The following is a 19,401-nucleotide window of genomic DNA, read 5'->3' as shown; positions in this document are numbered from 1 at the left end:
TCAAGTTCATAAGCAGGTTCCTAGTGAGGTAATCACAAGACAGGGGGACAAATTTTTAGGTTTTTAAGCTAAAGTAGATCTAAAATAATTTTTTGGATATTTATACCCTGACTCCTGCCCCATTTGTGGTACCTTCAAAACAAAATTTAGTTGATCTATGCAGGCTTTCCCAAACTTGGGTCTTCAGCTGCTTTTGGACTACAACTCCCTTCATCCCTAGCCAGCAGGACCAGTGGTCAGGGAGGATGGGAGCTGTAGTCCAAAAAAACAGCTGGAGACGCAAGTTTGGGAAAACCCTGATAGGATGGTGGAAAGGAGGTAGGAAATCTAACCGTGAGGTTAGTTGCCTTATGCAACACATCAAAGGCCGGAGACCCTTTGGGACTACAATTCCCACCATCTGTGACCACTGGGTCTGATGGGAGTCGGATGATCTCAGCTTCCTCACCCCTGCTAATGGCATGAGTATCTTATTCATTTACTGCATAAAATTTATACACCGCTTGACTGCTAAAAAGTGGCTGGTGCAACCCAGCCAGATGGGCGGGTTACAAATATTGTCATCATCATCAAAACCCAACCCAACCCATCAAAGCGGTTTACAAAAAGATCGAGCCATCCCAAAGACAATTTTTTTCGTGGCATGGCTTTCGCGGACTCTCCGTGACATATTTTTTTTAACCCTTTACGTGCCTCGAGACTTTGGGTAGGAACCCCCACTGCAAATGGCTGCATTTACCCTCGGGTCAAAAAAGCGTGCCGAGGATCGCGGCCCTCTAAGCGGGGCAAAAAAACCCAACACCTCCCAAACCTGCATTTCCCTCCTTTCATGCCAGCCTTTATTCCTTGAGGCGCGCGGACACCCCACGGGCGAGTCTCCCTCTTTCTATAAATGGATAGCATTGCGTCCCCTTCCTCCGGCGGCCTCCCCGCGCCTTCTCCGTCCGCCAGTGGGCGGGCTCGGCGCGCCGCTCTCGCTCCTGCCCTTCTTCTCCCGCCCGGCGCCGAAGAAGGCGGTCCGCGGGGCGCCGGGCTCCTCCTCGCGGGCGGCGCGTCCTGGCGGGGCGGGCGGGCAGGATTAGCTCATCTCGGCCGCGGAGAGGCAGCACAGCGGTGGCGGCGGCGGCAGCAGCAGCCAGAGCGGCGGCCCCTCGGTAGCCTTGTCCTCCTTCCCGCCCGCCCGCCTCGTTGCGCGCTGCTTCCCGGCGCCCTCTCCCTCGGGCGGCGGCTGTGCGCACACGGACCCGGGCGCGCAGCAGCTCGTCCCCCTCCAAGCCTCCGGCGTTTCCAACCCCGGCCGGCTCTATGGCTGTGTGCAATGGAGACGCCAAGGTCAGTGCCGCGGCGCCGGCGGCGGGAGGGACGGGGAGGCGAAGGGGGAAGAGCGAGCGAGGCAGGCGGGGAAGGGAGAGCGGCGCCGCCGCGGCCCCTCCGCCTTCCGCCGGCCGAGCTTCCTCCGGGGGGCTTTGTGTGTGGCGGCGGCGCGTCGTGCCGGAGGCGGGAGCCATCTGGGGCGAAGGGTGAGCCCGGCTCCCCGCGCGGCTTCCACCTCCTTCTAGGGTGGCCCCCCACCCAAGCAAAACACCCCCACGGAGCTTCGCCTCTTCAGGAAACGACACCCCTCTCCATTTGCGCGGCGTCCCCCTTTTGCTTCACGCCGGGCACATGGGGAGAAAAGGCGCGGGGGGGGGGGGGAGGGGAGGAAGAGGAAGGGAGGGTGGCTGGCACCCGCCTCCCCCAGCGCGGGCACCCGGGAAGGAAGGAGCTCGCCGAGCGCCCGGCCCCCAAAGTCCGCGGTAGTCCCTCCCCTTCCCCTCCAGGCGCGTTCCCGCTGCCACTTGCCCCACATGGGCTGTTTTTGCTGCTGCGGCTGCTGCCTCCTTGCCTGGCAGAACGAGCCCCCCCCCCACTTTCTCTTTCTTTTCTTGCCCACACACCCCTCTTACTGGTCAAAGGAAGGCAATCAGCTCCTATGCCACTGGCAGAGCGGGCTAGATTATTATTATTTGGGGGCGGGGGGGGCGGGAGGAGAGATAAAGAACTTTTGCCCAAGTCTGATTCTTTTCAAAAGACCTCTTCCCCCTATAAGCCTAAGCAATGTCAGCTGTTTGTTATGGGGCAGTTACCCCCCCCCCCCGCTACCCCCCTTTAGTAGATGGGAATATGTGTGTGGACATTTGTTACCTGACCGAAACAGTGTTTAAGAAGCGTGGTGGGCTCAGCCAGGGTAAAATAATAATACTTTTTTTACTGCATCCTCGTACTTTTACAGTTGCCTGTAAGTTCTCGTAACACCCTTAAAACTCTGCTTATGGGGATGGTCAAAGGCTTTGCACAACACACACACTCTCTGTCACACACACACACACTTACTTTTGAGTGCATGCTTGTCTCTAAAGTGTGTCTAACCCGTCTGAGAAACTTTGAGAACAGGAATGTTTTGAAAGCATACTCGTTTTGAAGTTTTAATACTGGTATGGTAAAAGTCTTGGAGGAATTGCTCGTTCCCTTCCCCGTTGAGCATGGGTCAGGGATGGGTGGGGTGGAGACAGCTTTCCGGGTTCACCTTTGGAAAGTTTCACTCGTATGACCAAATTGCTTCTGTGTTGTCTGATGGTTGTTCCCCAGGGCACCCCAGACTTAACTTGAAAGCAACACTTCCCCCCTTTTTGATACAGCAAATATGTTACAAGTCTGTGTCTCTCACACAACCCTGATTCCCAAATAAGAGTTTCCAGAACTTCGAAGCTCTGTACAGATGGGCAAAGCTAGATTTGATTGAAAAGCAATAAAGTTTATATTCTACCAAGCAGACCGAGGAATGATGCGCTCCAATATTAGGCTATTTCAGAGGATGCTAATGATGTGTACATTTAATAAATAATAAGCAGGAATTGTAGTTTATAAACATGAGTGGATTGGAATGGTTTATGTCTGTTGAGTCAGACCTCGTGGCCTTTTTTCCTGTTAGAGAAAACTTCATACATTTGATTTAGTAGCAGAGACGTTACTAGATTGGTAATATGCTACTAGATGGTGGGGGGAAATAGCCAAAATCCTATTTGTCTAGACTGAATCAAATGGGCACAATCTCTTTCCCTTGGAATTCCCTTTTCTGGCTCTTCAAATAATCTGGGGAAGGGGAGTGTAGCAAGTTTCCTTACACTGAATTAAACCATTGGTTCTGCTAGTTCAGTATTGCCTACACCAGGTCTGCAGGATTTCAGACATGGGTCTCTCCCAGGCCTACCTGGAGATGCTCCCAGGGCTACCTGGGACCTGCAAAGCAGATGCTCTACCACTGAGCAAATGTTTCAGATTAAAGGCATTAATGGTATGGAAGAGATATCGTTTATTTCATAATTTATAAAGTGCCCAGAGAATGCCCAAGCAGTGTGCAGAAATAGAAATGTAAAACCCATTGCTAAATGACCTGGTTCCAGCTCTACGGTCCTATGATTTTATGAAGACCAAGAAACATTAAAAGTAACAGAAATAAAATAGACTGGTTTGAGAAAGCACAGGAGAAAAGAAAACAGATTAAAAAAACAGCACAGTGTTGGAAGTTGCTTCACTTTTGAGGCAGTGTTGGAAACTCAAGATGAATAAGACGTAGCTCAGTTGGTTAGTGCATAGTGCTGACAACCTCCAGAGTTGCCGGTTCGATCCCATAAGGGAGAGCAGCATATTCCTGTATTGCAGGGGGTTGGCCTAGATGATCCTTAGGTTCCCTTCCAACTCCATGATTCTATGATATACCCTGTTCTGTGAGATAAGCTAGATGCCAAATGGCTCCTTAAACTGGGGTTACAGTTGGCAAAACGTCTAGTTGCTATTTTGAGGCAAGACAGTTCTAAAGTCTTAGATGGACAGACGGTGCTTGATTCTCAGTTAAACATCTGGCTAGTTCAGATGGTAACCTTGAGCTAGGTTAAGAGCTTTGAGAACTTAAAGAGGAAAAGCAACTTGATCCAGGGACAGTCCACATATATATTGGCCTATTCCAACCTCTTTTTCTTTTTCTGCTGCTCAGGCTGCACAGAAAAAGCATTTTGGTTCCAGAAATTCATTTTCTGACTGTGCAGATAAAATATAACAGATAGAATTCTACAGGATGGGGTGTTAATGTGTGAAAACACTCCAGATCCAAGGATCCCCAGGCATGCACTTCTAGATGGTAGAGGTGTCAGGTGCCATCCTGGTGCCCAGGCATCTTCACTTGGTCGCAAGTGGTCGAAAGCCTGGTGCAAAATGCACCTGGCTAATTTCGAACACTGTTTTGAGACAAGAGAATTCCAGAGAACTGGTGCAAAAACTTAAAGGACTTACCTGAGTCCCAGCAAGCTTCACCACACTCTTAACAAAGGTGTTGCATGTTCTTGATAGATTACCCCAGTGAGCATTTGTTCCAGAGGCTGGCATTGCCTTCTTGTAAATGCCTTGCTTGCCTTTATAGACTTGCAGTATTCTGATCCGGTCGGTCATTTTGTATGGTAGAGAACAGTGGCTGCCTAGCTGATGTTTGCAAGGTGGGGGCGAATGAGTGAAATAAGGATGTGTGAATAAGAGTGAGAGTGATGAGAATACACAGCGCACAACCAGCTAACACTAACTGTGTCAACAGTAGAATTTTTATTGGACATGTTCTTAGTAATTCTGCCCTGTTTTCTCATTTCTCCACAGAAGGTTCAGCTACTTTTTCTTTGCACTTCCAATTCTTAAGGGTATACAGGTCGCAACACAAAAAACTTTTGCAGCCTGAGCTGTGAAAGTGTTCAGTTTTCAGAAAGTTTTCCCAGACTATGAACCTGTTATATTAGTAGATTTCTCTCCAGTCTCTTCATAAGGAAGCTTTGAACTCCTTGTTGCACAAATCTTCTGACGATTTTTGCCTTTGTTTCAGCCTGATTCTGTGCAGGGTTTTGTGAGCCCATTGAAGTCAAGGGGGGTTGTGTAACTCACTTTGTACAGGAATGCAGCCTGCCCCCTCCCTTTTAAAAACATGCATGTGTATAACATTTTAGAAAGCTTGTTTGCTGTTAGCTGCATATGCCTGGTAATACTGGAGTTTTCTAAAGGCTTTCTGGCAGGAGGAACGATGAGCAAGGTGTTCTCTATGGCATCTTTTATAAGGCTGCTGTGTTCACTGACACTGACTAGGGTTATCCAGTTAGAATGCTAGGGGACTGCCCCCCTTCTTTCAAAACTTTTCTAGGGGGTATGTCTTTCTAGATGGTTTCAGGTAGCAGTTTAGCTTTCTCCATGATGCCTCCACAGTTTCTTCTTTGTGGCTATGGAAAGTGGGTACCCATGTGGTATATAATATAGCCGTTCCCTAGCCTGGTACCTAACAGATGCTGTCAGACTACAACTTCCAACATCTGGGACCATTAGTGATGCTGGCTGTGACTGTGGAGCTGGAATCACAACAGTACCTGTGAGGGTCACAGTTCCTCATCCCTGTCATAACATCCAAATCACAAACTCAGTGGCAGCTCTGGTGCCAGTTTGACATGGCTGCAAGCCCTAGCATCCTTGAGCACTGACCATGCTGCCTAAGGCTTACAGGAGCTGCAGTCCAAGAGATCTGGAGGGTACCAGATTGGGGAAGCCTTGTATAATGTGTGCAAATGAAGACAGACTGTTCTCTCCCCCTCCCTTGTGTTAGGGAAACTGAATTATCCTTGATCAGCTGTAGTTTCCTGGGAGTCTGTGCTCATAGGTGGGTGAGTGGGTACTGCTGCTCTTTTTGGGGAACTTGAACGTTATGATTTTGTCAGACTGAGCCCCCACCCCCTTTCCACATTCATCTTTGAATCAATTTCCCAATTACTTCCTCTTGCCAGTTCCACGTTGGGGACGTTTGTTATGACCAAGCCTTGTCAGGTACGAGGTTTGACAACTAACAGTCATCGTGATAAGTTAAACACATAGCTGTCACTAGGGAAAGTATAAGAAATATTCTCCACACGATGTAACCAGTGGATTTGCCTTGTAAAAAGTGAGTGTGGCAGATGGGCTGTGGGAAGATGCATTAGATACAGAGAACTCCTCCTGTATGGATGACCTTCCATGTCCACCGCTAAGTTTCTCAACTTAGAAACAAAAGGGCAGGGGGAGAATTCTGTATGAACATTGGCATCTGTGAACTCAGAACAGCTCTCTGAATTGAGATGAGTGAGCGTATGTGTCAAGCATGTCGAACGGACTTCATTTAATGCTGGGAATCTGTTTGCCTTTAATTGTTAATTATCCCTAAGTATGCTGATTCTGAGAATGTTGTGGTCGGAAGGTCCAAATCAATCTTTAGCTGATCTTCAGAGCCCTGTGGTTGATATTATGTAGAAATTGCACTTTTTACTTGGGCTTTCGTGTCTGCCTCTGCCACAGCAAAAGCTTTTTTAACATCACCTGGTCAAATGGCATTTAAATTTACTTGTGATACTCATTTTTCAGTGCAAAATAATCTTGGATGGTGGTGAATATGATAATTCCCACCCATCCTTCTCTGTAAGTACCTAGGGTGGATTACAGAGATGTAAAAATGCAACATTAAAACCAGTTAAAACAATCTAGAATCAGAAGATGAAGCTGGGTCCTGATATATATATATATATATATATATATATATATATATATGTATGTATATATATCTTAGGTGTCAAAAAGCCAGAGTAAATGAAGCCTATGATGAAAACTGTACAATGAAGGCACCAGATGTGCCTTTCTGGGGAGGAAATTCCATAGTATAGGGGCAAGGTAAGGCGTATAGATTTGATTTATATTTATTTGATGCCTTTATTTCCCTTCTTCCTTTCCCAGCTACTTACATAGCTAGTTAGCATGCGCATGCCACACATTCCACCCACCCACCAGTAATGTCAATGACTTTTGCTACACCAGTCCTGGTGTTTTGAGTGTTTTGACATTAGAGCAAAGAAGGGGTTCCTTTTGCAGGGTAGGCTAGTATAGGATTGGGCTCTCATCTTTGTTTCAATTTGGGGTGTTCATGATCTCTAGAACTTGCACAGGAAACTGCCAGTAAAGCAAATCATGAGATGACTTAAAAAAAAAATTTCATCATGTAATTGGTTTGTTTGGTTGATCAGTCACAGATAACTGCAGACTTCTCATGAATGAGATGATTTATTTCAGCGTGGACGCTTGTGATTTGAATTAATCTACACAATCTGATATCTTGAAAAGGGAAGAAAAGGGCCTATTGTAATTTTATTCTGACCTCCCTTGTCTCCCGTCACAGCCTTCTTTCCTGAATGAAGTTTTTCAATTCAAATGTTCTTAGCTTGTTAATGATTTCCCTTTTATCTAATTTCAGTTGTATTCGAAACTATGTGCCATGTAGAATCCTACTATTGCAGCTACTGACCACAGTACTCTGCATTCACTTAGAGTGAATCCACATGATGGTATTATGACAGGGGTCAGCAAACTTTTTCCGCAGGGGGCCGGTCCACTGTCCCTCAGACCTTGTGGAGGGCCGGACTATCTTATCTATCTACCTACCTATCTATTCCTATGCTCACTGCAAGGGGGACAAGTAGTCCTCCTCCTCACCCACCCCAGCCCCAGCCACCTTCTTGGTTTGCTGCCTGCCTCATTCGCCGAAGGGCTGGCGGTGTTGGCGTGAAATGGGCATCCTCCCCTCCTAGAGAAAGAAGGCGCTGTGCTTACTTTTCCAGGGGCTGCCGCCACCATCACCACCACTGCTGCTGCTTTTCGTGAAGCGGGTAGGCAGAGCGAGCTTGTCCACTTCGATCTCTGGCCCACAGGAGCATCAGGGTGGCGGTGGCGGTGGAAGAGGCTGAGCGGCGGCGGCTCTGCCAATCAAACCAGGTATGGCATTTGATTGGCAGAGATGTCTCTGCACTGTGGTAAACTAGGCGCGGCGTTTGATTGGAAGAGCCGCCGCTGCTTGGCCTCTTCCTCCCATTGCCATCGCTGGGAATCTCGGCTTTGTGGCGTGGGCCAAATTTAGAACCCAGGTGGGCCTGATCCTGCCCAGGGGTCGTAGTTTGCCGACCCCTGTATTATGACATGACTTAACCATTCGCCGTTCAACCAGCCTGAGCGATAGGCAACTTTCCTTACTCCAGTGCATGGCAATTACAACCCATGGTGTTGACATCCTGAAAGCAGTTTGCCTTTATGAGACTTAAAAGTTTTGTTCCTTTGTTCTCCCTCCATGGACAATGGGCCTTTTCTGCGGTGGCTCCCTGTTTGTGGAATGCTCTCCCCAGGAAAGCTCACCTGGTGCCTTCATTACATATCCTTGGGCAAACACATTCCTCTTCAGCCAGACCTTCTATGGCCTTTTCAACTGTGTGTGGCCGGGGTGTGCGTATTATTTTGATTGTTGTTACATTATTAATTTTTGTGTTTTTATATTGTAAACCACCTTGCGATTCTTAGATGAAATTTAATAAATAAATAATAACCCTTAATTGCAGGGGAGAACCTCTGGCTCACATACCTAATTAGGCCTGCCAGGCCTCAGAGATTGGCCCACCAGGCAGTTTTTGGTAAACTGTAGCCACCATCCTGGGCCTGACATCATACAGTACAGTATATGACATCAAGCACAGGAATGTTCAAGCTGAGACTTTAACCTTCAAGCCAGGGGTACAGAGGAAGGTGGAGAATTGGGAGAGCACTCAAGTGTGCCTCCACATTTTTTTTTAAAAAAATAATAATTCCATAATTCTCATCTCCTTAATGGCTAGGTGAAAAGTGGCACTTAATGGCAGGACAGCAGGGATTTCCTTTCTCTAATAATTCAGTGGCAAAAAAATCTAGTTAAAGTTTGGTCATGTGCCCCCAGTTGATATAACACTGGTGTTCTGTCATGGCTCACTTTACATTTTGTCAGTCTCATAATTGTGCTAAAGAGATAAGGTATACTCCTTGGTCTCTCCTCCTCCTCCTCCTCCTCCTCCTCTTGTGTGTGTGTTTACAGCAATTCTGTACAACCCATTAAAAAGTTCTCTGGGCAGTTCACAAATAAAAGTTGAAACAACAAAGTATAAAAATAGAGCCCTTGCTAAAATTGAACCCTAGCCATAGTTTGTTTTATCCCGAATCTGAATTCAGTGGCTTCAGACTTCAAAGTTTAGAACTACCTATGTTAGAGTTCAGTTTGGTTAAGTTGTGGTGTTAACCATAGTTAGCATGCAAGAGGACGGTAAAAGGTAAAGGACCCCTGGATGTTTAAGTCCAGTCAAAGGTGACTATGGGGTGTGGCGCTCATCCCACTTTCAGGCCGAGGAAGCTGGCGTTTGTCCACAGACAGCTTTCCAGGTCATGTGGCCAGCATGACTAAACTGCTTCTGGCACAACGGAACACCGTGACGGAAGCCAGAGCTCATGGAAATGCTGTTTACCTTCCTGCCACAGTGGTACCTATTTATCTACTTGCACCGGCATGTTTTTGAACTGCTAGGTGGGCAGGAGCTGGGACAGAGCAACGAGAGTGTGGATTTGAACCTTCTGATCGGCAAGCGGTTTAGACCATAGTGCCACCCATGTCCCGTGCAAGAGAGAGACCACAAGTAGGGAAGGAGGAAAATAGAAGGGAGAATGGAGAGGAAATAAAAGTTTCTGGAATATTGTTAGCCACCGTTAGTGCTACTTTGCTAGGGGAAAGGAATGTAAACGGAAGTAGAAAAACAAGCTTTGCCCAATGCACCCCCCTGAAATGTTCCATTTGTGTTTGTATGGCAGAAGAGCCTTTTGTATTTTGTTTTGAAAACAGATGTAGTACATACACACTGCAAACCTCTAAACCCCGAGGATATTGCTATATTTAATCCTCTGTTACTTTTGCATTTGGCAGTTATAGTCACACAAACACACACACGTTACAAGATTGCCTTAACACCCAGTCGAAATCTGTAATCTTGTATCCAGTTGCACTCTTATAAAATCAAATTGATTAGCGTGAGATGCATGCGGCACATGACTGACTGCAGTATTTTAACGTGGTACCCATTCCGTACCTCTTCCTTAAGAGCATGCATGGAATGATGCATAGCAGCCTTGATTTCTTAAATCAAGAATGACTGCTTATTCACGAATGACATACAAGGCTCCCTGATGCCACCTGAGCCATAAACAGTGTTCAAAATTAGCCAGGTGCCAGACTCGTTTTGCGACTGTTGCAGGTCCAGTTGCGACCACGCGGAGATTTCCGCATGACAGGCTGGCGACTGGGGAAAGCAAAATGTCATGTAGAGAAGGATCTGCAATATTTTCCTTGAAATAGTTTTATTCTGGATTGCTTTATCTGATGTTTTGATGTGCTGTAAAATGCTTTGAGCTTTGTTCTTTAAAATATAAAGCTATATAGAAATGGAATGAATCTTCTTCTTCATCAACATCATCCCCCCATTGGGGGTGGGAACAGTGCCTAGGCATTCCATTGTGGCAGCCTATGCGCCAAGGAGAAAATGCTTAATTTTGCACAGTATAAAGGAAATGTTCTGTCTGTGAGTTTTCTTCCGATTGCGGTCAGACTCTTAACTTAAAAAAATTACGAAAGTGTGTGTCAGGGCTGCGCGAAATCTGGTTTTCAACATTGTAATATATCACCAGCTAAATATTGTGTTACACTGATATATCACAATGTCTGAAATATGGATGGAGCTATGTAGAGGCACTGGCTGGCTTCACAGTTTTCCCCGCATCCTGATTTTTGCCAGTGACTGCTTTTGCGATTTGCTGCCCACTGCATGGAGCAGGGGACAGCTGAGCCAGAAGAGTTAACAGGGGCTTCAGGAATTGAGAGAAGCATTGACTGGCTTCACGGTTTCCCCCTCATTGTGTTTTTTGCATAGCACACACACACGTCATGATTCGTGATATATTGCCAGGTCAGAAATGATGAAACTGATATCACAATATGGACTTCAAACCAGTTTTGAAGCCCTAATGCATAGGTCATTCCAGTTCATACTGTGAAGGAGAGTAATATGGTATGGGCAGACCTATTTGTATGCAAGTACCCCCATTTATTCCCTTCGTGAGTGCAATTTATTTATTTATATCCATCTATCAGTCGCTTCCCTTGAAATATCTCAAAGCAGTTTCACAATAAAAACAATTCCACAATTTCACATATACACATACCGTATTTTTTGTTCTATAAGACTCACTTTTTCCCTCCTAAAAAGTAAGGGAAAATGTGTGTGCGTCTTATGGAGCGAATGCAGGCTGCGCAGCTATCCCAGAAGCCAGAACAGCAAGAGGGATTGCTGCTTTCACTGCGCAGCGATCCCTCTTGCTGTTCTGGCTTCTGAGATTCAGAATATTTTTTTCTTGTTTTCCTCCTCCAAAAACTATAGGTGTGTCTTGTGGTCTGGTGCGTCTTATAGAGCGAAAAATACGGTATATATACAATTATAAACAATTTCACATCCTATACCACCTGAATCTCTAAGCTACGCTTCCAGATACATCCGCAATGGTTGCTAGAATACGCATTTTATTAGCCCATCTGTCTCTGCAGCTAGTAATTTCTTGTGACACATCCTTAGCCTGATTAGGGATGCAGTCTCATCTCATTTCTAAAATCTTCCCATCCTGTTCACCTGAAAGTAGTACGTTTTTGCCCAAGCTGAGTGGCTGTTACAAGCCTCCTCTTGGGTGACCCTCTCCCATAAAAGTGTTGCCAATTACTAGATGCTGCTTCTAGCAGAAGCAATGGCAAAAAGGAAGGATGGGTTAGAGCCCTAGGAAGGGGTGCAAAATGACCAACATTGCATCTATATTCATTAATAAATAGTATCTTTTAAACTTGACTAATGCAACGTGTTTCTCCTAAATTTTCTATTTATTGCATATAATGTTAAAGTCTAGGGTTGTTGTTGCTTTTTTAAAAAAACACCACACCATGCATTAATTATTCCAAGAGACTTCCCAAAGCAAGAGCTTGCAAGTATCTTAAATAATTAACTTAGCTACTTACTTCTCATTTTAAAAGTAGTTTAATTTTCTGTTCTTGCTCTGCGCTGATAATCCGAGTGATAAAAGTGTTTATGTAAATAATGTTCACAGTTGGAGAATGCTGGAGAAGATCTCAAGGATGGTCTCTGCCGCTACGATGGAGCTGTAGTGATACTTGATGCTGGGGCGCAGTATGGGAAAGTCATAGATCGCCGAGTCAGAGAACTGTTTGTCCAGTCAGAGATATTCCCTTTGGAAACACCTGCCTTTGCCATCAAAGAACAGGGATTCCGGTAAGATTCATTCTGTTTTGTGTTTTATCTTTTAAGTTCTAAACTTCATCTGGAAAGCCAGAAGGAGGAATGCATGGTGCTTTTATTTAAAACGAGTAACTTGACTGTCAAATCAATTTTCTGATATCAGCTTTGGAACATCACTTTGGAACACCTAGTGAGGGATGTACTGAGGAAAATGTACATGGTTTCTTCTCCTGGGATTATTGTACCATTAGAGCAGTGATGGCCAAATTTGGCCCTCCAGCTGTTTTGGGACTACAGTTCCCATCATCCCTGACCACTGTTCCTGTCAGCTAGGGATGATGGGAGTTGTAGTCCCAAAACAGCTGAAGGGCCAAATTTGGCCATCACTGCATTAAAGGGTGGAGATGGAGGATTGAATGTTTGAATGCTCCCCTTCCCAGGCAGAAGACCAGTACAGGATAGAAGTCTACTCTAGAACCTTCACTATAACCTATGTTTCTCCTATGTTTAGGAAGTGTTCCATAGAGGGGGCATTTAGTCATTTAGTTGCCAGGAATATTGTGAGATGATACAGACCATACAACATTGTTGTTGTTGTTTAGTCGTTTAGTCGTGTCCGACTCTTCGTGACCCCATGGACCAGAGCACGCCAGACAACATACTGCCCTGCTTTTTTTAATTTTTATTTTTAAAAAGCAAATGCAGATTGGATCTGACACTCGACATATCAGATGTTAAAACACATGCAAAATCCTTCTGAAAGCATTCTAGACTTGAGAGGGAGGGGATTTGGATAGCCAACCCATCAAGGACTATCCTGGAATGTCAGCATCCTGGAAGCGCCAGCATGATGTAGTGGTTAGGAGCGATGGACTCATAATCTGGTGAACCAGGTTCGCTTCCCCGCTCCTCCACATGCAGCTGCTGGGTGACCTCACACTTCTCTGAAGTCTCTCAGCCTCACTCACCTCACAGAGTGTTTGTTGTGGGGCAGGAAGGGAAAGGAGATTGTTAGCCGCTTTGAGACTCCTTAAGGGGAGTGAAAGGCGGGATATCAAGTCCAAACTCCTCCTCCTCCTCCTCTTCTTCTTCTTCTTCTTCTTCTTCTTCTTCTTCTTCTTCTTCTTCACATATGGCAAACACTGGGTCAGATTCAAGTTCAGTGGTGGGATTCCTGGCTTGACCCATTTCAGATCAGAAAACCTGTGAGCTTTCCCTCTACCGAGACACTGTGATTGTGGGAAGTAAGGGCTGAATGGAACAGAAAGATCAAGTTGGGTATTATCAGCGTGCTGAGGACAAGCTCACTCAAAACCTTTCTGCTGTTTCTCCCCCAGTTGTATTAAGGTGGAATCCATCAGGATTCCTTAATAGAGAGATGAGGGGAAAAGACAACAAGCGATTTCCTTATTGCACTCTCTGGACCTTTCAGTTGAGGAGCAAGTAATTGCTTTTCAAGCAGCTATTTGAACAGTCACACACTTAGACTAGGGGCAGCTCACCTGTGGCCCTACAGACGCTCCCATCAGCTCCAGCCAGTGGCCAAGGATGGTGGAAGCAACCTTGACGTAGAACTTCCAGTGCCACAATTGTGGCCTAACAAGATTCATAGGAGAAATGGCACCCAGTCAATGTCAAAGCAAGCATTACTGGTAAAAAAACAGATGAGTGGTACAGCAGCCGTAGGAAAATATTATTTTAGTGCCTAAGTTAAAACTATTGGCGGCTAACATTTGGTCCCCTGGGTGTTGCTGGTCTACAACTCCCATAATCTCTGACTATTGAATATGCTGGCTAGAGCTGATGAGGTTTGGGAGTCCAGCAACAAATAAAGGCCTGCAATTTAGCCAACTCTAGGATTTGCCAATGGGAATGAATTCAAACATGCTTGTAGGACTGAATGCAGAAGGTAACAGCTTAAACCTCCTAGATTTCAAGTCCCATTTACCTCCCCATAAAAAGCTTTTCTTATCAGAATGTTAAAAACGCAGTAGCAGCAGAGACAACAGGTATACACTTGGTTTCCTAAACCTACCAGTTTTGTGGCACAGTCTTTAAATGCTATTATTGCAGCTGGTTGCTTGTTTTTTTGTTTAAAACCAGAGCTCTGTCTTCTGTTAAATGGAAGGAGGGAGCATCTGTCAACAGAGTGAGTGGCAGGAGTTGAACGGGTAGATGATGTGCGGCCATTTCATAGTTCAACAAGGCTGTCAACAGGAAAGTAATCCTCATACATGTTTCTCAGAGAGGTCTGGAAATCCAGCCAGTTCCACGAGTTCCTGAAGTGATCATGAAGTGGGTTAGGATGTTATAAACCAGGGGTAGTGGGATGTGGCAGGATAACAACCACATGCTCCTTCCTCCCACTTCCTTTCCATTCTTGTTTGAAACACCCAGCCCCTCTCTAGATAGTCTGTCTTCACAACAGGAGTAAAGGTTCGCAAGGAATCTGTTCCTGCGTCAGATAACGGGCTTCCCATGACAACACTGTCTTCTCTAAATTTCCTGTTCAGATCATTCTTTGCCTGATGCACAGATTGCCTGTGTCTTGCTCCAAAACATGCCTGTTTTCCTTTGGAAAGATTGTGACAACAGAAACATTCACAACTTAAGCTCAATACACAGAAGAAAATGCCCCCTCTGTATGCCGATTCTCCTCAGGGAATATTACTTTTCCATTTTTGTTACAAAGTCAAATAAACAGCTTGTGATTTCCTTGAGCTGAAGCTGTAAAAAACACACACTCCGTTTCCGCATTCCAGCGAAAAAATTTGGAGATTATTCTCTCCCCACCTCCCCGCATCACTTCTGCTTATTTTTGTAGATGACAGTAGACATAATATTGGTCTGTCTGAACATTCAGTTTGTAAGAATGGCACAGGGAATTTGGTTCAGAAATCCAGCAAATGGCGCTCGCAGATTTATTACAAATTCCCACATTAAAAACAAACTGATTAGTTGCCTGTCTGCTCAGCTTATTTGTAGCCCATGCTTATCCCAAGAAACCTATTTTAAGTGTAAAACTTTGAGCTGAGCAGGAATCGTAGTGATGAGTCTCACGTGAATTACCCCTCTCCCCATCTTCTTTTCCAGAGGAAATGTACCACAATTCTCCCGCCCCTTAAAACCTATATGTTTCTTTAATAGAGACTCTCAGGAGGTAGGAATAGGCTTAGAGCCTTCAGGAAGTGCCTTAAGTAATTAGGGCACCTCCTTAAGGCCCTAAGGGCCAATTTGTGCAATCAAAGGATCAAGTGGCTTAAAGTCCATCAGGTTGCATGCTTTGGCCTGTGAGGATGCTAAGTTAACTCTTTCCCCTGACAGGATTTTTTAAAATAAAACATCTGCATAGCAGAGGGAGATTTCCTTCCTTTGCTGCAACACAAGGGGGAGAATATTTGAATATGTATCACCCCCCACCCTTCTGTGTTCACACATCCTGTAGTGGTGCTGTCCACAAAAAACTTTGCTGCTTGTTTATATTGTCAACCCCTAATAAAAAGAAAAGAGCATTAAAAAAGTGCCTCAAGCCAAAAAGCTGAAAAGTTTGCCCAAGCCTACAAATAAAGTGCCTATTGCAACACTGAAGTTCGATATCAGAATGATAGTTCCTCTCGTCACTTATTTCCAGATGTTTAAAGTCTGGTTAACAAAGTGTTAAGTAATTTCCAGAAATCTAAAAAAAATAAAATCATTAATACAGTGGAAAGCGTTCCATAAATTGGCTTCATATGTAAATCTTTTACAAAGAGCTGTTTTCCAAGTTTTTTCTACATTAGTGAACTCTTTTTGGTAGCTTTTAGATATATAGTATCCTTCCCTGTCTTTTAAGTATTTCTAGATAATATTTAGGATTCGGTTCTGGAGATTTTCTAGAGACAGGACGATTTGTTGTTCTAAAATAGCTACTGAGAATGCCCCTTTGTGCCATCAGTGTCCAAAATTAATGCTGAGCTAGTGTCATGTAACAGTGTTACACATGGGAGACCAAAGTTCGAATCCCCACTCAGCCATGTAACTGACTAGGTGACATTGGGCCTAACCTACCTCACAGGGACACACACACACACACACACACACACACACACACACACGTTTATGGCATGTTGTCCCCAGGGTCAACCCTGTCACCATTTTGTTGTTTGGCAAATACATTTTCGTTTCCCTGGGCTTTTAGGCAACACCTGTGTTCTTGTACAGCTACCGTATTTTTCTGTGTATAAGACTAGGTTTCCCCCCTAAAAAATAATGTCCAAAATTTGGGGGTGTCTTCTACATGGATAGATTCCCCCCCAATTTTCTTAAATTGGAGTCCCCCCAAATCTTATAGATTGAAAAATACGGTAAATCTGTTTCTAACTATGTTTGTGATTTTTATTGTATATTTTTTAAACTTTGGTTTTAAATTACTTTGAGATACATATATTTAAGTGGGATATACCGTATTTAAGTGGGATATACACCCCGGGTATAAGACGCCCCCTCTTTTTTGGGACTAAAAATTGAGAAAAGGGGGGGGGGAGAGATTGCCCAGAGTTGTTGAGCTTTTTTACGGAGGGGATTGCCAAGACTTGGGGGTTTTTTGGGGGGGGTTGCCATAAATTGCTCACCCGCAGGGCCGCAACAGCCAAACGTACACACATCGACGAAGCCACCAATCATCTGCACAAATAAAGGACTATACTGCTGTATAATACTGTGAAAATGCTAATAAACTATAGGGTGTTTTTTAAAAAAAGTTTTCACAACACCTATAAGAATTATTCTTTGTAAGAATTAACAAAGAAGCCTCGGATTCTTGGATCAAAAATACCCCATAACCTTTAAACTAGGAGATGTGAGTCATTGGCATATAGCATAATTTTTGTTTTTGCTGGATTCTGAAATGTAGAAAGGCAGAATCATATCTTAACTACAGGGTGGTTCTTATTTGCTTCTAATTTTTTAAAAGCTGCACTAATGAACATCTTTTAAAAAAAAAAGTCTTTTTAATGTCAGTCTTGAGAATTCACTGTTCCAGTAAAGCACGACCTGCTCATTTTATAGATCAGGATGCCACAACTTTATTTATAAAGGTTTTTTGTTTTTGTTTTTGAAAGTAGGTATTAAAATGGAAATTTTATTAAAGTGGTTTAGTTCCAAAAACCAATCCTTACTTTTTTATTTTTTTAAAAAAAATACCTGTTTCTTTTGCAGGGCTATTATCATATCCGGAGGACCAAATTCAGTTTATGCAGAAGATGCTCCCTGGTTCGACCCAGCAATATTTACGATAGGCAAACCAGTCCTTGGAATCTGCTATGGCATGCAGGTGCAGATATCATTTTATGGCTGTATGTTTTTGTAGCTCAGTTAAGAGCAAATTGCTGGCTTTTGTGTGTGTTGTATAGCTGCACAATGCATGAAAATTATGTTTGAAGTTGATTTAAGCAGATGCAGATAAGGACCCTTTTGAGAAATGGTTGAGAAATTGGTTGAGAAATTGAGAAATGGTTGTGTATTAATTCCTTGCATATCACGCTCAGTGCAGTCCCAGGTGCAATCTATGCATGGATACAAGGATTTTGCAAGCACACCTGTTGTTCAAAGTGTACAGAAGCCTGCTGTGTGGTGATTCATGAGCCTTTTGAGGCCATCACTATTGGGGGGAAAACATGCATAATTTTAAAAACAAGGATGGCTGTGGCCTGTCAGTTATATTAAATGGGCTTGTATTGGTATTTAAGTTTGCTTTGATATTTAGCATTTACGCAAATTAATCTGGGGGGTCTCACTAAGGCACTGTGAGAACTTTACATGCACAGACCTTACGTTTACTTATAAAAAATAAGTGCTTTAGAAATATGAATATTAGGAGCCTTCTCTGTAGGCTCACAATCCAGATAATAATATGAGAGGTGGTTTGGAGGGAAATGTTGCAAAAGCAAAACAACAGCAAAAAGTTAAGAGGGCAGAAAATAAGCCCTGATGATAGGAAGACACATGCATCAAAGCGGGACGTTATCAAGAATGAAATGCCAAAGAGAGAGAGAGAGAAAGTGTGTTTTAATAATTTATTAAATGAGAACAAAGAGCAAGGCTGCCAAATATTTCACGAGAGAGATTTCCGTGCCCGAAGGGGTCGTGAGAGAGAATACACAAGACAAGGAATAGCACAAGGGAGAGTGGAAGCTTAGTAAGAAGATTAGTATCTGATGAATGGTGAGGCCAAGGAAGGAGAATAGAGAGAAAACAACTAAGATGATAACAGGCCAAGACCGTGAAGAGGCTTGGAAGTCAGCAGCAGTCTCGGTTCAATAGAGGAAACCAGTGGAGAGAACCCTAAAGAGAGGTGCAGCGCGATTAAAGCATGAAGAGAAGAAAATGAAGCACTTGGGGAAGTGTTGAGAATAGAGATAATAGGTTTAAGCGGAGGGGTAGGAAGAAACAGTAAGCAAATGATTGCAATAATCAACGTAAAATAGAACAGGGAGTTTGTAAGAATCGGTAGCTAGAAAAGGATGGCGTTTGGAAAGGCTAGACCTGACATACCTTAGCTGGAGCGAAAATTGGAGTGGCGTGAAGGAGTGACAAGGCCTAAGTTGTGACCAGCAGAATGAGTTGCCACGGAGGAAGAAGGTTTGAATACAAGAATCAAGAAGAGAGAGAGAGAGATCTTCTGGAATATAGGTCCTGAAATGGCCAGGAACAAGAGCACAGAAGAAGAGCAGCTGAGGAAAGAGGTAAATCCGAACTTAGAAAGGCCAAAGGGATGACCAAGAGCCAGGAGAATTGCATACATTAAAATGAGCATGAACTTCTAAAGCAAATGTGTCAGGTGATGGTGTGGTTGCTCGAGAGCAAACAGGCAAGACTCCAACCTGTCTTTTCCAGGCTTTATTATTAATACAAACTATTTACAGTGCAGAGCGTCGCAAGTCCATGTCTGCTCAATCACTAGCAGAATCTGGGCGTGGCCGGTCCTTGTACCTCCCCCAGCATAACAGTCATGTGACCCCCACCCTTCTCCTCTCCTCTCTGCGCCCAAACCTCCTGCGCAGAGTGGCCGCTGGCAAAGGGGGACTTGCCTCCCCTTCGCTTTGCTCAGGCTCGGTGTTGAGGCTCTCCCTAGCATCTTCTGGTCCCTGCGCCCCCTCCCCACTGGAGGCGGGGCTTTCCTCCTCGCCAGAGGAGGAACTGCTTC

General features: G+C 44.6%; 1 protein-coding gene across 1 annotated transcript in view; it reads left to right on the top strand.

Moving 5' to 3' along the window:
- The first annotated feature begins 1,090 nt into the window (after positions 1-1,090).
- GMPS (guanine monophosphate synthase) overlaps positions 1,091-19,401 on the top strand; it is a 45,186-nt gene continuing 26,875 nt past the window's right edge. The window contains exons 1-3 of the mRNA XM_028731358.2: positions 1,091-1,332; positions 12,070-12,251; positions 17,415-17,529. Of these exons, the coding sequence (XP_028587191.2) occupies positions 1,306-1,332; positions 12,070-12,251; positions 17,415-17,529 (324 nt within the window). The 5' untranslated portion in view covers positions 1,091-1,305. The remainder of the gene's footprint in view (positions 1,333-12,069; positions 12,252-17,414; positions 17,530-19,401) is intronic.

The sequence above is a fragment of the Podarcis muralis genome, chromosome 6, assembly GCF_964188315.1.
Source record: "Podarcis muralis chromosome 6, rPodMur119.hap1.1, whole genome shotgun sequence".
NCBI lineage: Eukaryota > Metazoa > Chordata > Lepidosauria > Squamata > Lacertidae > Podarcis > Podarcis muralis.
This window is presented reverse-complemented; position numbering and strand designations above follow the sequence as displayed.